The following is a 15,006-nucleotide window of genomic DNA, read 5'->3' on the forward strand; positions in this document are numbered from 1 at the left end:
ATAGAGTAATCCTAAGGCCAGATCCAGCATACCTTCCCAAGGTAGCATCACAATTTCACAGGACACAAGAGATAGTTCTGCCTTCCTTCCTCCCTAATCCGACCAACCCTAAGGAGCAAAAACTTCAGGCATTAGATATTAGGAGATGCTTACTTAAATATTTAGCAGCCACGGATCCTTGGAAGAAGGAGAATGCATTATTCCTATCCTTCCAAGGTCCCAGGAAAGGTTGTAGAGTATCAAAACGCACATTAGCGAGGTGGATTAGGGAGGCTATCTCTCTTGCCTACACAGCAGGTGGAGGTCCGGCTCCGCAGAACCTGAGGGCGCATTCCACTCGTGCCATGGCATCGTCTTGGGCAGAAAGATCTGGAGTGTCAATTGATCAGATATGTAAGGCGGCCACCTGGTCATCTCCTTCCACCTTTTTTAACCACTATCGATTAGATATGGGTGCCTCTTCAGATCTCACCTTCGGGCTAAGGGTGCTGCAGGCTGTAGTCCCGCCCTAAGTTAGTTTACATCTCTGTAATTCTCTCGTGGTGCTGTCATGGGAGTCCGAATAAAGTATTAAGTTACGTACCGGTAACGGTATTTTTCGGAAGCCCATGACAGCACCCTTAGTTCCCTCCCTTGTTCACATATAGGGGTGCACTCCTTTAGAAGATTGTCCACAATTTACGGTATGTGGGAGATGGTGTAAAAGAAAAAAAAAAAAAAAAAAAGAAAATGTTTCTGCTATATAGGGTAGATAGGTTGTATATATTATATGTTGTGTACTAACCATGGTAGCCTCTCAAGCTCTGTAAACCAACTGATGCGTGGGAGAGGTGCCGCCCTTTTTGTATCTGTAGGTTTCCTGTTCCTAAAGGGCGGATCCCCTCTCTCGTGGTGCTGTCATGGGCTTCCGAAAAATACCGTTACCGGTACGTAACTTAATACTTTCTCTGAGTCGGAGCAGGACAGAAGGAAGGGAGGACAATATTCTCATTCAAGTTTAAAGTGGATACCACCTTGGGAAGGAAAGAAGGTGGAGGCCGCAATACCACCTTATCCTGTTGAAGAACCAGGAAGGGGGGGCGACAGGAAAGAGCCGCCAACTCTGAAAGGCGTCTAATGGAGGTGATAGCCACAAGAAACGCCACCTTCCAGGACAGAATGGACCGGGAGACCTCTCTGAGAGGTTCAAAGGGAGAACCCCTCAAGAACCTCCAGAACAAGATTAAGGTCCTAGGGGTCCACGTAATTACGGTATGGGGGAGCTGCTTGCGACACTCCTTGAAGGAAAGTTCTGACTTGAGACCGGGAGGCTAAAGACTTCTGAAAGAGGATGGAGAGGGCTGATACCTGACCCTTTAGAGAACTAAGGGCAAGGCCAGCATCAAGTCCCGCTTGGAGAAAAGCTAAAATGGAAGGAAGCGACAGTCATTGGTGGAATGTCATTGGACTCACATCAGTGGAAATAGGCTTTCCAGGTCCGATAATAGACCCTGGAAGACTATGGTTTCCTAGTCTGGATCATGGTGCGTATCACCCGATCGGAAAAAACGGACGCTCTCAGAACTGTGGTTTTAACAGCCACGCCATCAGATTGAGCGACCAAGAACTCTGGTGGCAGATTGGTCCTTGTGACTGAAGATCTGGCCTGTCTGGGAGCCTCCAAGGGACGTCCGCCAGAAGATTGACGATCTCTGCGAACCAAGACCTTCTGGGCCAATCCGGTGCGATCAGAATGACCGGCACCCCCTCCGCTTTGATCTTCTTCAACAGCCTGGGAAAAAGGGGAGGAAACAGGTAGGGAAGCGCGAATTGCGATCAGGGAATGACCAGAGCATCGGCGCCCACCGCAAGAGGGTCACGTAACCTGGAGACGAACCGTGGAACCTTCCTGTTCAGCCGGGACGCCATGAGATCCACATACGGAGTTTTCCATCGAAGGCAAATCAGACGGAAGACCTCCTGATGTAGGGACCACTTTCCTGCCGCGATACCCTCGTGGCTAATGGAAATCCGCAGTCCAGTTGTCCACGCCGGGAATATGCACTGCGGATATTGCCGGAACCGTCGCCTCCACCCAAAGGAGGATCCTGGATACCTTGGCCATCGCCAGGGGACTCCGGGTCCCTCCCTGGTGATTGACGTATGCCACTGCTGTGGCATTGTCCATCTGAATTCTGACTGTCAGACCCTTGAGAAGCCTTTCCCAATGACAGAGGGACAGAAGGATGGCCCTTATCTCGAAGATGTTGATTGGCAGAGAGGACTCCTGCGCCGACTAATGCCCTTGAACCGTCAGATAGCAAAAAACCACCCCCCCAGCAGAGAAGGCTGGCATCCGTCGTCACCACCAGCCAATGGACGGGAAGATAGGACCGGCCCTGGAGGATGAGAGACGATGACAGCCACCAGTCAAGAGACCGCTTGACTCGAGAAGAGAGACAAAGTGGATGATCCTACGACAGGACAGACCTGTCCCACTGTGAAAGAATGGCCTGTTGAAGTGGTCTCGAATGGAATTGCACAAAGGGGATTGCTTCCGAGGCTACCACCATTCTGCCCAGGACCTTCATTGCTGAACGGAAGGAAGGAAGCCGAAGGCCCTGCTGGAGCATTGCTCTCTTCTCTTTGGGGAGAAAAACTCTCTCTTGTCGGGTGTCGAACAGCCTGCCTAGGAAGACAAGGCGCTGAGCTGAAACAAGGCACGACTTTTTTCCTGTTGACTAGCCACCCGAACCGGACCAGTGAGTCGAGGATGATGGACAGACTTTCCTGGGCCTGAGAGTGATACGGAGCCTTGATGAGGATGTCGTCGAGGTACGGAATAAGTACTAGTTCCCTGATCCTCAAGATGGCTATCAAAGCTGCCATGATCTTTGTGTGAAGACCCTGGGAGCGGTCGCGAGTCTGAATGGCATGGTGACAAACTGGAAATGGTTCTGCTATACCGCGAAACGTAGGAAACTCTGATGAGCTGGAAAAATCGGAACGTGGAGGTAGCTATCTTGGATGTCTGTGGAGCACAGGAATTCCTGTGCCTCCATGGAAGCAATTACTGAGCGGAGGGACTCCATCCTGAAATATCGCAGGCGGACTTTTCTGTTCAGTAACTTCAGATCCAGAATGGGCCAAACTGCGCCGCCCTTCTTTGGCACTACAAACAGGTTTGAATTGAAACCAGTGAAGCGATCTTGTTCTGGGACGGGGACGATAACCCCCGAACTGAGAAGGGAGGCGATGGAAGCAAAGAAACCGGGAACTAGAGCAGGATCTTTTGGAGGATGGGATTCAAAGAACCGATCTCGGGGATGTGAAGCAAATTTTATTTTGTATCCTGAGGATACTACCTCCCTGACCCATGCACCCTTCACCGAAGCGAGCCAAACGTCCCTGAAAAACAGGAGACGACCGCCTAGCCTTGGAGATATGCTAGGATCTGGACACGAGTCATGCCAAGGAAGATCTTCCAGGTCTGGGCCTGGTGGACGTACCGTGGGAGCTTTGAAGACGCCTGGAAGGAGTGGGCTTGAAGGAAGCATTTTCTCTGACCAGGTGGGTCGGCGACCTGCGCTGACTGGAAGAATCCTCCATCACCTTGAAAGGGGCGGAAATGCCACTTCCTGGAAGGCCGGCGAGGTCTCGACTGGGGATGAAGAGCACTCGTGCCTCCCGTGGCCTATTTAATAATCTGGTCCAACATGGAGCCTAACAGGCGATCCCCCTGGAAGGGGAGGCTGGTAAGCGACTTCTTTGACGATAGGTCCGCCTGCCGTGCTTTGAGCCAAATATTCCCCTGGATGGCCACCATATTGCTGGACGCCTGAGCAGCGCAGGACGCAGCATCCAGGGAGGAAGATAGCAAATATTTCCCTGCATAGAAAATCTGGTCTGCAAGGTCGGCTAGCTTCCTCGGATGAGCTCCCGCAAGGATACCCCTAGGAGCTGTTTGCCCATCTGGCTTATGGCCTTTGAGACCCAGGTAGAGGCAAAGGCAGGGCATAATGTAGAAGCAGCCGCTCCAAAGCCTGACTTTACCAGCGATTCTGTAATCCTGTCATTGGAGTCCTTGAGGGATGCTGCATTAGAAAGCGGGAGGACCGTGTTGGTTGACAGTCTTGAAACTGGCGGGTCCACAGCCGAGGAAGTCGTCCAGTTAGCAGTGAGCTCAGGGGAGAAGGGATATAGGATACCGAGGCGCTTCCCTCTTTGAAAGCGTCTGGTAGGGTTCTCCCGTTCCCTATTGAGTACCTCCACAAATTCACTGTGTGGGGCAAACACCTTGGAAGACGGTTTTGACCGTCTAAACGAAACCGCTTCAACTGCGGGTTCCTTAGTGGTATCCTTGATGCACAAGGTCTGGTTGACCACAACATTAAGGCTCTGGATAATATCTCTCATGTTGGAGGCCTGTTCTGAATCTAGGTACAACTTATCTTCTGAATGCGCTTCCGAAGACGCCTCGCCTGACTCTGGAGAGGAGGATCCGGAAGAGGGATCTTACCATGAAAGACCGGATGGTGAGAAGGAGCATGAAGAGGACCTAGAACAGTGCTCCTGTCTGGGTCTCTTACGGCCTATTTTAAAAGGGCCGGACAGAGAATCCTGTGACCCACTGGCGACTGCTGGGGCCGGAAGAGGCAATTTGTCAAGCACGGACACCAGGGTCTGTGACACCCTGGTGAGGTCCACCATAGACAGCGACAGAGAGGAAGCCCACCCTGAAATAGGCGTCTCGGTCTCGCCTGGGGTAGAAAGGGACTTCTGGGCAGTGGGTACAGTGGGATTGCTGCAGCTCTGACAGAGGGGAGATGACTGACCTGGAGGGAGTTGGGTTTTGCACGCAGAACATGCAAAGTGTCTGACCAGAGTAGAGGAAGCAGGAGGACGAGCAGGCTCGCCTCATGCCTGACCCACTAACTGATGCCAGAAGGTTAGGGGACAGTGAAAGATGCAGAGGAGAGTGTCAGCCTGCAGAGCTATTCACAGTATCCTGTCCAGTAGTCTTGCTTCCAGGCTGTAGAGGCTGCTATGCGAAGATAGGCAGAGCAAAGCAGGTCCTGCAGGGAGAAGCCACCGTCTCGGTCCACACAGTGGAAAATGGCGACCGCAGGGAGGATGTCGGAGGTCCGTGTGTAAAATTGCGGGCTGCAGACGAGTGGGCTTGCTGAGAAAAGCCCGCTTTCTGAGGCCAGAAGAGGGGCAGAGTTAACCACCAGATTCTGGGGCAGAAAGATGACGACGAACGCTACCTTCCCTGCGCAGCCTGTCCGATGAGGGCCCGGGTGGAGCTAGCCGCCGAGTTCAGGAAGCGGAAGTGAAGGGGAGACAGGCGGGAGAAAAGCCCAGCCGAAGGTTGAGAAGACGGGTGGGGGGGGAGCCAAAGTGGAAACTAGGCTGGAATAGAAGCCGTGGCCTAGATTAACACCCGGTGACCACCGACGAAGGGGGGGGGGGGGGGGTCGGCGCGGAGGCCCTGAAAACACTAGACCTATATCCGCCGGATTCGCCATAAAGGTAGCCCACTGCCAGGAGGGGAGCAGAGACTAGGCCCGAAAGTAAGCCGGGGCCTAGATTAATCCTGGTGACCATGGGACCCGAGAGAAACGGAGTGAAATATAAACCCTAGAATAGGGTTGAGACAATACTCACCACCTTCCTCTGTCCTGTTCTTTATGTAGAACTTGTCCTATAAGCAACCTAGGGAAAAGGAGGGAAGAGGTACCTCTCCATCCCGGCGATGTTAGACGTCCAGAAATCCTGTTGAAGGACGTCCACGTCTCCTCCAGCCAACAGGCTCTGGTGGGCGAGTGGGTGGGAGACTATGGGCCAGGACCAGATCCGGATCACCTAAACACGCTTCTGTGCTAGGGGTATGGGTCCTGCCGACTAGATCTATGAGGATACGGGGTGGCAGTACGCGCTGTACTCATAGTCTCTGCGTGGGAGTACAGTAGTGATTCCTGAAAAGGAACGACGCACATTGAGGTAGAAATGGGTCTAAATAAAAGACCCATGTCCACCTCCTACTGACACTAAACTAAAACTGATCACTTAGTACCAGTCGGTGGGTTGTATACTGCAGAGGAGGAGCTAAGTTTTTTTATGTGCATAGTGTCAGCCTTCTAGTGGTAGAAGCATATATCATGGTTCCTGTGTCCCCCAATGAAGCGATAGAGAAATAATTGATGCTCTCTGTCTCCTCAAGTTGTGGCATTTCTTATAACATAAAGCCATTTGTAAGCATGTCAGCCCTTAAATGAAAAGGAGACCTGGCTTTCTTTTTAAGAAATGAGTTGTGTAAGGCAACCCTATGAAGGTTTTATGGCATTGTGTTTTTTACTCTGTTGTAGCTCATCTTATGGATACCTGCGTGGAGAGGATGAAGCATGTTCATGCCCAGCTGACTCTGGAGTCACTAAGACCAGCAAAATCTTCACAGAAAAAAAAGGTATTAACAGAGTGATCATATAAAATGATCGATCTTGTAGGTTTGTGTCTTCAAAGGAGTTCAGTAATTGATTAAAATGCTGAAGGGGTTTGTTATTTATCAATGCAGAGGTGTAGATTGAGTCCCCTATGCAAAAGTTCCCTTTGTATTGGAAAAACCTTCCAGACTCTGTCTCATCCACCTGATCTATCTAATTAAACCCTTTAATGATATATTTCAATTAAACTTTTTATTGGCTAAACCGGTGTAAAAGTACATGTAGTGTAGGTACGTTAATATACTCAGCAGTAACCTTCTTTCCCAGTTTCCAGCGCTGCTGAGGTCCTCTTCTCACGGATACTACTGCTTTTCCACCTCGCCGGATCACGCTGCGCTCTTTTTGTGAGCTGGAAGTCACTGTTACATTGTAAGTCTATGGGGGTCATGATCAGGCTCCATAGGTTTACTTTATAAAAGCGGCTTCCGGCTAACACATAGACCCCAGTGTGGTCTGGCGAATCAAAATAGCAATCACATGAGTGAGAAGAGGACCCGGAACAGCTCTAAAAGCCAAGGAATATGGCGATCGATGAGTATATTAATGCATCTACATTACATATACATAGGTTTAGTCAAAGGAAAGTTTCATGGGAGCACTTCTTTATATACCGTGACATTGTGTGTCAGTGTTTCTACATAGATTTCACATTTAGCGGCTAGTCTTTTGTAGTTTAAAGCCCCCGTTACACACAGCGATATCGCTAGCAATATCGCTGTAAAGTCACCGATTTTGTGACGTAGCAGGGATATTGCTAGCGATATCGCTACATGTGATACTTACCTCCGACCGGCTCCCCCGCTGATTATCGCTGGTCGCGCGAGAATGTCCTGGATCATTTCTCGTTGGGCGCTTCCTGTGGCGCCGACGAGCGACGCTTGGACGCGGGCGGGAGGACGTCAGGATCGCCGCGTCTGACAGGTAAGTAGCGACCCCCGACCCCAGCGACGTCGCTGGTGAAATCTGCCTGTGTGGCAGCTCACTACCGACCACTTAGCGATGCACCTGCGATCCATATCGTTGTCAGGATCGCTGGTGCATCGCTAAGTGTAACGGTACCCTAAGATTAAAAAGTCATATACTATACTATACTATATATATAAAATACTCTTTTCGGGACCTGCATCAGCATGTTAATGCCAAACCCATATATTATAGACATGCCAAAGCTAGTGCTAATAAACATAAATGGTGAATACCAAGGCAGCCATGAATGAATAGTCGGAGTAAATACCTGATGGGTGCAGGAGTGGAGGACCGTCAGCCCACCCATTGTCTCCCTCTTTTACTTCTGTACCTGTAGTACTTTTATATATTACATTTGCATCAATAAAGTTTACATTTTATATGGGACCTTATGACTGCTCTTTTGTTGTTTTGCATATTTGTATGCAGTTGGCCCCGATATGGTCTCTTATGCATACATGTATATGAGGGGTATTTGATACATAATTATAATTTTATTTCTATAGCACCGACATAATCCGCAGCACTTTACATTTCATAGGGGACTTGTACAGACAATAGACATTACAGCATAACAATAATCACATAAATCATAACAGATGCCAAGAGCAATGAGGGCCCTGCTCGCAAGCTTACAATCTATGAGGAAAAAAGGGAGACACGAAAGGTGGGTGTTTACAGTTGCCCTGATTGTATGGACCAGCCATAATGTTAAGTGTGTAACAGACACAGAGGGCTAATGGATGCATCAAGCATGTGGGAACATGATGCGGGGAACCTGATTATGGTAAAAACTTTTGGCTGTGCCACACAGGGATAGATTAGGTTAATGTGTTGAGGCGGTAGGCCAGTCTGAATAAATTAGTTTTCAGGGCACGCTTAAAATTGTGGGGATTGGGGACTAATCATATTGACCTGGGAAGTGCATTCCAAAGAATTGGCGCAGCACGTGTATAGTCTTGGAGATGGGAGTGAGAGGTTCTGATTATTGTGGATGCTAACCTCAGGTCATCAGCAGAACGGAGGGCGCGGGTAGGAGATGTAGGGTGGTGCTGAGCCATGAAGAGCTTTGTGGGTGAGGATAATAAGTTTGTACTGGATTCTGGAGTGGAAGGGTAGCCAGTGTAATGACTGGCACAAGATAGAGGCATCGGTGTAACGGTTGGTGAGGAATATGATCCTGGCAGCAGCATTCAAGACAGATTGGAGGGGGGAGAGTTTGGTAAGAGGGAGACCGATTAGAAGAGAGTTACAATAGTCGAGACGAGAATGAATAAGAGAAACAGTAAGAGTTTTTGCGGAGTCAAAAGTAAGAAAAGGTCGAATTCTAGAAATATTTTTGAGGTGCAGATAACAAGAGCGAGCCAGTGATCGGATGTGGGGGACAAAGGAAAGCTCGGAGTCAAGTATGACCCCAAGACAGCGGGCATGTTGCTGGGGAGTAATAGTGGAACCACACACAGAAATGGCAATGTCGGGTATAGGTACATTAGTGGAGGGAGGAAACACAAGGAGTCCAGTCTTTGACAGGTTCAGTTTCAGATATAGTGAGGACATGATGTTAGACACAGCGTTTAGACAGTCGCTGGTGTTTTCTAGAAAAGCAGGCGTGATGTCAGGAGAAGAAGCATATAATTGGGTGTCATCAACATAGAGATGGTTCCATTGGCCTCAAGGACACTGTTCTCTCCTGGTTCTCCTCCCATCTCTCTGACCGCTCCTTTACTGTATCTTTCAATCAGTAGATTGTTTGACCAATAGGGGCAGTGTACAAAGAGAAGAGGAGGGGGCCTAGGACTGATCCTTGAGGAACCCCAACAGCAAGGGGAAGATGAGAGGAGGAGGAGCCAGTGAAAGATACAGTAAAGGAGCGGTCAGAGAGATGGGAGGAGAACTAGGAGAGAACAGTGTCCTTGAGGCCAATGGAACGGAGCATAGTGAGGAGCAGCTGATGATCCACAGTGACGAATGCTGCAGAGAGATCCAAGAGAATTAGCATGGAGTAATGACCATTTGATTTAGCTGTTAGCAGATCATTAGAGACTTTAGTGAGGGCAGTTTCAGTAGAGTGTGAAGAGCGGAAACCGGATTGGAGAGGGTTGAGTTATCAAAGAGATAGTGGGTAAGACGGGAGTGGACCAGGCGTTCCAGGAGTTTAGAGATGAAGGGAAGATTAGAGACAGGTCTATAGTTAGCGGCACAGTTTTGGTCGAGGGATGGTTTTTTAAGTAGTGGATGTCTGACGGCATGCTTAAATGAGGAAGGAAAGATACCAGGAGAGAGAGAGAGAGGTTAAATATTTTAGTTGGGTGAGGGGTGACAGCAGGGGAAAGGGACTGGAGTAGATGTGACGGAAATGGGTCACTGGTGCAAGTGGTTGGGCAAGGAGCCTGCTTACTTCTTCTACTCATTGATATTTACATGTTTATTCTCTCACATGTATTATGCTTGTCACAATTTTGTTATGCTACAATAATGAGAGACCAAACCTACAATAGCCCTGCACTAGGCCTGACTCATTTCTGCCTGACTGTGGAGGTTGGCACCCTAATAAACGATTTTTTTGGCGCCCCCACTCATCGAGAACTGTCCCTCACGCCCCTATTAATTCCCTACTGATATAGGTGGGAAAACAGTATCTTATAGTGCAGAAATGAAAACCTAGAGGAGAGAAATATACATTGCAGCGCCCGTAATTGTTTCTCAGCAGGTTTCTTGCACATCAATAAATAGCATATATATCATAATCAAACATTTCAAATGCAACTAGATAAGTACCCAACACTTTTTGCATAATCAGTAATATGTTTATACAACTACACCTGACATGCCAAGGCAAAACAAAAAAATTGCTTAATGGAAAGCTGTATGCTTTCTTACAATTGCTTCATCGCAGATACCCTAACTACCCCACCAGACACCGGGGCCACATGACAGCCATTATAATTCCAGTTTCCAAGGGACTTGTCAATAAACTTTCTCCTTGAATGCCGAATGTTCATATACATTAGAACGGAATACATTATTCCTACATCATTTATGGTCCCCTAAACAAGTGTAATAATAAACGGACCATGGAAAATTTTCCAAATTGGAACACTCACCAATTACTGATAAACACAAGAAACGGAGTGTAAATCCAAAAAATTATGGGTGATAAATTCAATTTTTTTATTCAAGTAAATAGCAATACATAAAATCACATATATAGACAAAAAATAAGAAGGGTGCATAAAAGGGAAGGGAGGGAACAGACAACAAAAATTGTACACCGGGTCTTAATGAAACGTAGAGGTGGGAAGATGGTATATATTATCACTACATCACACATGCAGCCAAAAAATCCCAAATATCAAATTGTAAACAGATACTGCTGCCACATAAGGGTTAATAATAAAGTGCAAACATCACTACCACAGCTCAATGTAAAGAGTATGAGTGGTTCAATAAGAAACAAATGGCTACAGAAACCTGCAAAAGCAGCCAATCTTACCCATAGTCCCTCTTTCAAGATCCCAGAACAAGCAGCCCCCCGAGGAAGCCAACGCGAAGCGCGCATTGGGGCTGCGTGTATCTGTTTACAATTTGATATTTGGGATTTTTTGGCTGCATGTGTGATGCAGTTATAATATATGTCATCTTCCCACCTCTATATGTTTCATTAAGACCCGGTGTACAATTTTTGTTGTCTGTTCCCTCCCCTCCCTTTTATGCACCTTTCCTATTTTTTGTCTATATATGTGATTTTATGTATTGAATGCCGAATGTGCCTGGTCCTCCAACAATCTATATTGAAAAAGATTTGTCTTGTCTTGCCATTTATAACGGGTGGTCTTTTCCTAATATATTGATGACCTATCAGGTCAGTAGGGGTGCAAACCTTACCAATTAGCTATTACAAGTTCCATAACGATGCAGCACTGCTCAGCCTCATTCACTGTGTAGTGGTGGATCCCAGGTACTACAGAACAACGCCTATTCAGTACTATAGGAACTGTTCAGCAGACAGCAGTACTTGGCTAAAATTGATGACCAGTTGTATGGATCCCAAACGTGTAGGGTTAGCTCGTAGCACTCTTCAAAGGACAAAAGAGCAGATCAGGACATGCTCCCAAATAAAGATGTAAGGTCCAAAATCCAAGGAACCAGTTTAGATAGAGCATGTACAGAAAAATAATGGACCGCATCCAGCAGATGATGAAGTTCAAGACTTCTGTATTCTGCTATACACAAGATGTAACATTTCAACCTGTAGCAGGTCTCTTTCAGACATGCTGTCTATGGCAGAATAAAGCTGTTTTGACTGACAAGTCTATGCATATACACGCGTGTAGGTAGAGACTTGTCAGTCACTGTCAGCGGGCGGGGAGAAGCCACCAGAGACCCACCTATTTGACTAGTCAATAGCGTGGCTCAGTCCTTGACGGTGATTAAAATCCTGTTTTTATCTGAAATTCTGCATCATTACAGAGACACACATACATGGATGAGATGCTACAGCCGGTGACTGATACCTGCTGCCCACGGTTTGGGCAACATGTATCAGCTGACAGGTTACCATTAAGTCTGGAATTGCTGGGTGACCATCATACTGATAACTGTGCTTGACTTTCACAATTTTTTCCCGAACTTATTTAACCCTAGATGGTGGACATGTATTGTAACATGGGAGAGATCTTAAAATTGGGGGAATATTATAGACCAATGAAATTGACTTTTCAAATGTTTTTCTGAAAAGAATTGTTAGTGATCTCTACTTGTTGTTTATTATAGGAGGAGAATCTATGCAAGCAGTTAAAAGTCAACATAAATCTTCTGAGGAACTGTATGTACAGAAATGAAGTGTGTAAAGTAAGTAGTTATCCTGTAATCTGAGCATGTTCTCCGCATAATGGAGAAAAATATAGTCTCACACACAGATTGTTAAAAATTCCCTCTACTAGAAAAAAAACCTACTACCTCATCAAGAGTGTGGAAAACAAATAGTCCAGTCAAAATACGGTTTGACCCAGAACAAATTCCAAGAAAGCGTTTTATGATTTTTTTTTTTATTACTATTATATGTGGGGAACAACATATTAAAAGTTTTCCAAAAATTGATCACCACAAAGGTCCTAACTATGACGTCATAAGACCATGACAGCCATTGCACTAAAAATCACGAATATTTCCCTATTTCAAAGCTGTAGCTTTAGGTTGCAGAAGTTTGCATTTTGTATACTATATATTTTCATGTAACAATTTTTATACAAAGTTTTATACTAACTACATGGCCAGGCGAGGTCATGACGTCATCAATGACGTCATGACATATATGTACATTTCTAGAAATTATAGAATTAATACACAGTGCATTTTAAGACCTACTTCATCACTGAATAAGCGTGTCAGGTCAATAGACACTATTTTCATCATCAGACACTGCTTCCTCACTCATATTGTCACAATGCCCTTCTTGACATGGTCCGCATACCCGTTAACAGGTAAGTCCGTGTCTTTTGCAAGTGCACCGAAGTGCACTACAACCACGAGAACAATTGCAGTGAATTATTTTCAGAAGTGTTTCTGGCGCGGAACTAGACTGTTGTTCTGCAATTCCCATCCCCATTCAGTAGTGTCCATGGCCTCACCATTGTCCATCCAAAGCATCACTTGGAGGTAACTCCGAAGGGCATGATACTTAGTTGCAGAGGAGGTCGGTGGCAGTCGTTCAGGTGTAACAAAGATTTTGGCTGAACCAACTTTTTTGCAGAGAGTAGAATACCTCATTGCAGACAGATTGTCTCCAGGTTTGCCCCTGAACAATGCCACCATCGCTTTACACCCAGCGTCTTCAATCTCAGCTCTCTTTTTGTTAGGTGTGGAAAAGATTTTAGCACAGCTATTTAAGACCGAGTCTCTCTTCAAAACCTTGTGTAGACCGAGTTTTTTTCCGATTCCAAAAACCGCGGAAGTGGTATTGCAACCCGTGAATGCATGAAGGAACAGAAGACTACTGCAGACATGGTTTCCCAGGAACGTCTTCATAACCTTAATGTCGTATACTGTTGCAGGACTCCCTTTATCCGAGTAGAAATAAAGCTTGTTGCCATCGCTGGTTGACGCGTGATGAAGTAACAACACCAAAAGATCTGTATCTTCGCCAATGAGACTAGTACTTTTGTTGGATGACATTGACACTGCTGCGTTAACAATCTCCACATCTGCATGCCCCTCTGATTGTATTACGTGGCAACCTCTGTCATTCATGCGCTGTGAAACGAGATTGATAAAAGACTGTTTGTTCTCCACATTCGAAAGGAAGTCCTCCTTTTTCCCGACAAATTTCGTTCCTTCAGCAATGTTCACTTTGTTACTTGTTCGTTTTTTGCGCCGTCGCTGATGGGTAATTGGGTCGCTTTCCCAGGGCTGTGGGGTGCTCGGTACAGGGCCATTGTCGGCGGGATGTGTCACAGCAGCGGTGACCCGGTCCGTGGCCCTGGGCGCCCAATTAACAGGGGAAGATTGAATGGTGGAATGTAGTTAATGGAATAGTTCGTGATGCCACCTGTGGTGTTCGGCAAGTGAGATGTTAAGCCGACGCTGCGTGCAGATCCTCTGGGGCTGGTGGTGTGTTGCAACCAAGATGGTGAAGCTCCCCACAGCTGTAGCCCCAGGGCAGTGTAGATGTAGGGGTAGAGGAGAGGCACAAGCGGTGTAGTAGCTGGTACCCAGATGTAGCAGTGCTGGGTGTGTTGGCGCAAGAATCAATGGAGGACACCAGGGCTTGTAGTTCCAAAGCTTTACTCACAGTCTGTAGTACACACAGGTGCCTGCCTCTGTACTGTGTTCTCCGGGTCAGAGGCTCAATCAACCTCCAGGTCAGATGGAATGCTCCCTTCCAACGCTCCGCCAACATGTACCTTTCTGAACGTCTCCTCTTATAGCGCCTTTAAGTGTGTAGTACTCCCAGTACTGAGTTACACTCGAGTTCCTCCTGACAAATGTTCCCAAGAACTCTACTTGTACGGCAGACAGCTGTAGCCTGCTTCGGGGACTCCTTACTCCTAACTCACTATCCAAGTTGCTGTTGTGCCCCCAAGTCTTAGATGAGAGTAGTGCATTTACAGCCCACTACTCCACTGGTGTCTACTGCAGGACCAGTAGCATCCATACAACCTCGGGGACCGGGCCCCGGCCTTGCGCTTAGAACTTCTAGGCAGGGTTTTCCTCTAACCCACGTCCTCTGTTCCCTTTTACTCCGTTCCGTACTAATCTCTCCTTCCCTCTCACCCATTACAGCACCACGGAGAGAGGGGATCCGCCCTTCAGGGACAGGAACCTACAGATAAAAGGGCGGTATCTCTCCTCCACCTTCAGTTGGGTTCCTGTCCCTGACGGAGGGACCCACAGTACGGAGTACCTGTTAATGGAGCCGGGGCCGGCCTGTCCGGGGATCGGCAGCGGGGAGGCCCCTGTCGCGGCAGGTGCGGTGCCCGAAGCCGCCACCGCCGGGGCCGATGCGGGCTGCCAGGTGAGCGGGAGACGCCGGAGTCGCCGCTCCCGAGAGGAGATCGGG

General features: G+C 47.5%; 1 protein-coding gene across 3 annotated transcripts in view; it reads left to right on the forward strand.

The window, feature by feature from the left end:
• The window catches only part of RTTN (rotatin), a 328,322-nt gene that overhangs the window by 249,484 nt on the left and 63,832 nt on the right, over positions 1 to 15,006 (forward strand). For all 3 annotated transcript variants that reach the window (XR_012234901.1, XM_073590015.1, XM_073590014.1), the window contains 2 exons: positions 6,348 to 6,445; positions 12,222 to 12,299. Coding sequence is in view for 2 of the 3 variants with exons in the window: in XM_073590015.1 (XP_073446116.1) it covers positions 6,348 to 6,445; positions 12,222 to 12,299 (176 nt within the window). In the remaining variant the exon portion in view is untranslated. The remainder of the gene's footprint in view (positions 1 to 6,347; positions 6,446 to 12,221; positions 12,300 to 15,006) is intronic.

Source organism: Dendrobates tinctorius, unplaced genomic scaffold (assembly GCF_039654945.1).
Source record: "Dendrobates tinctorius isolate UK_male_01 unplaced genomic scaffold, ASM3965494v1 ptg000115l, whole genome shotgun sequence".
NCBI classification, from domain to species: Eukaryota; Metazoa; Chordata; class Amphibia; order Anura; family Dendrobatidae; genus Dendrobates; species Dendrobates tinctorius.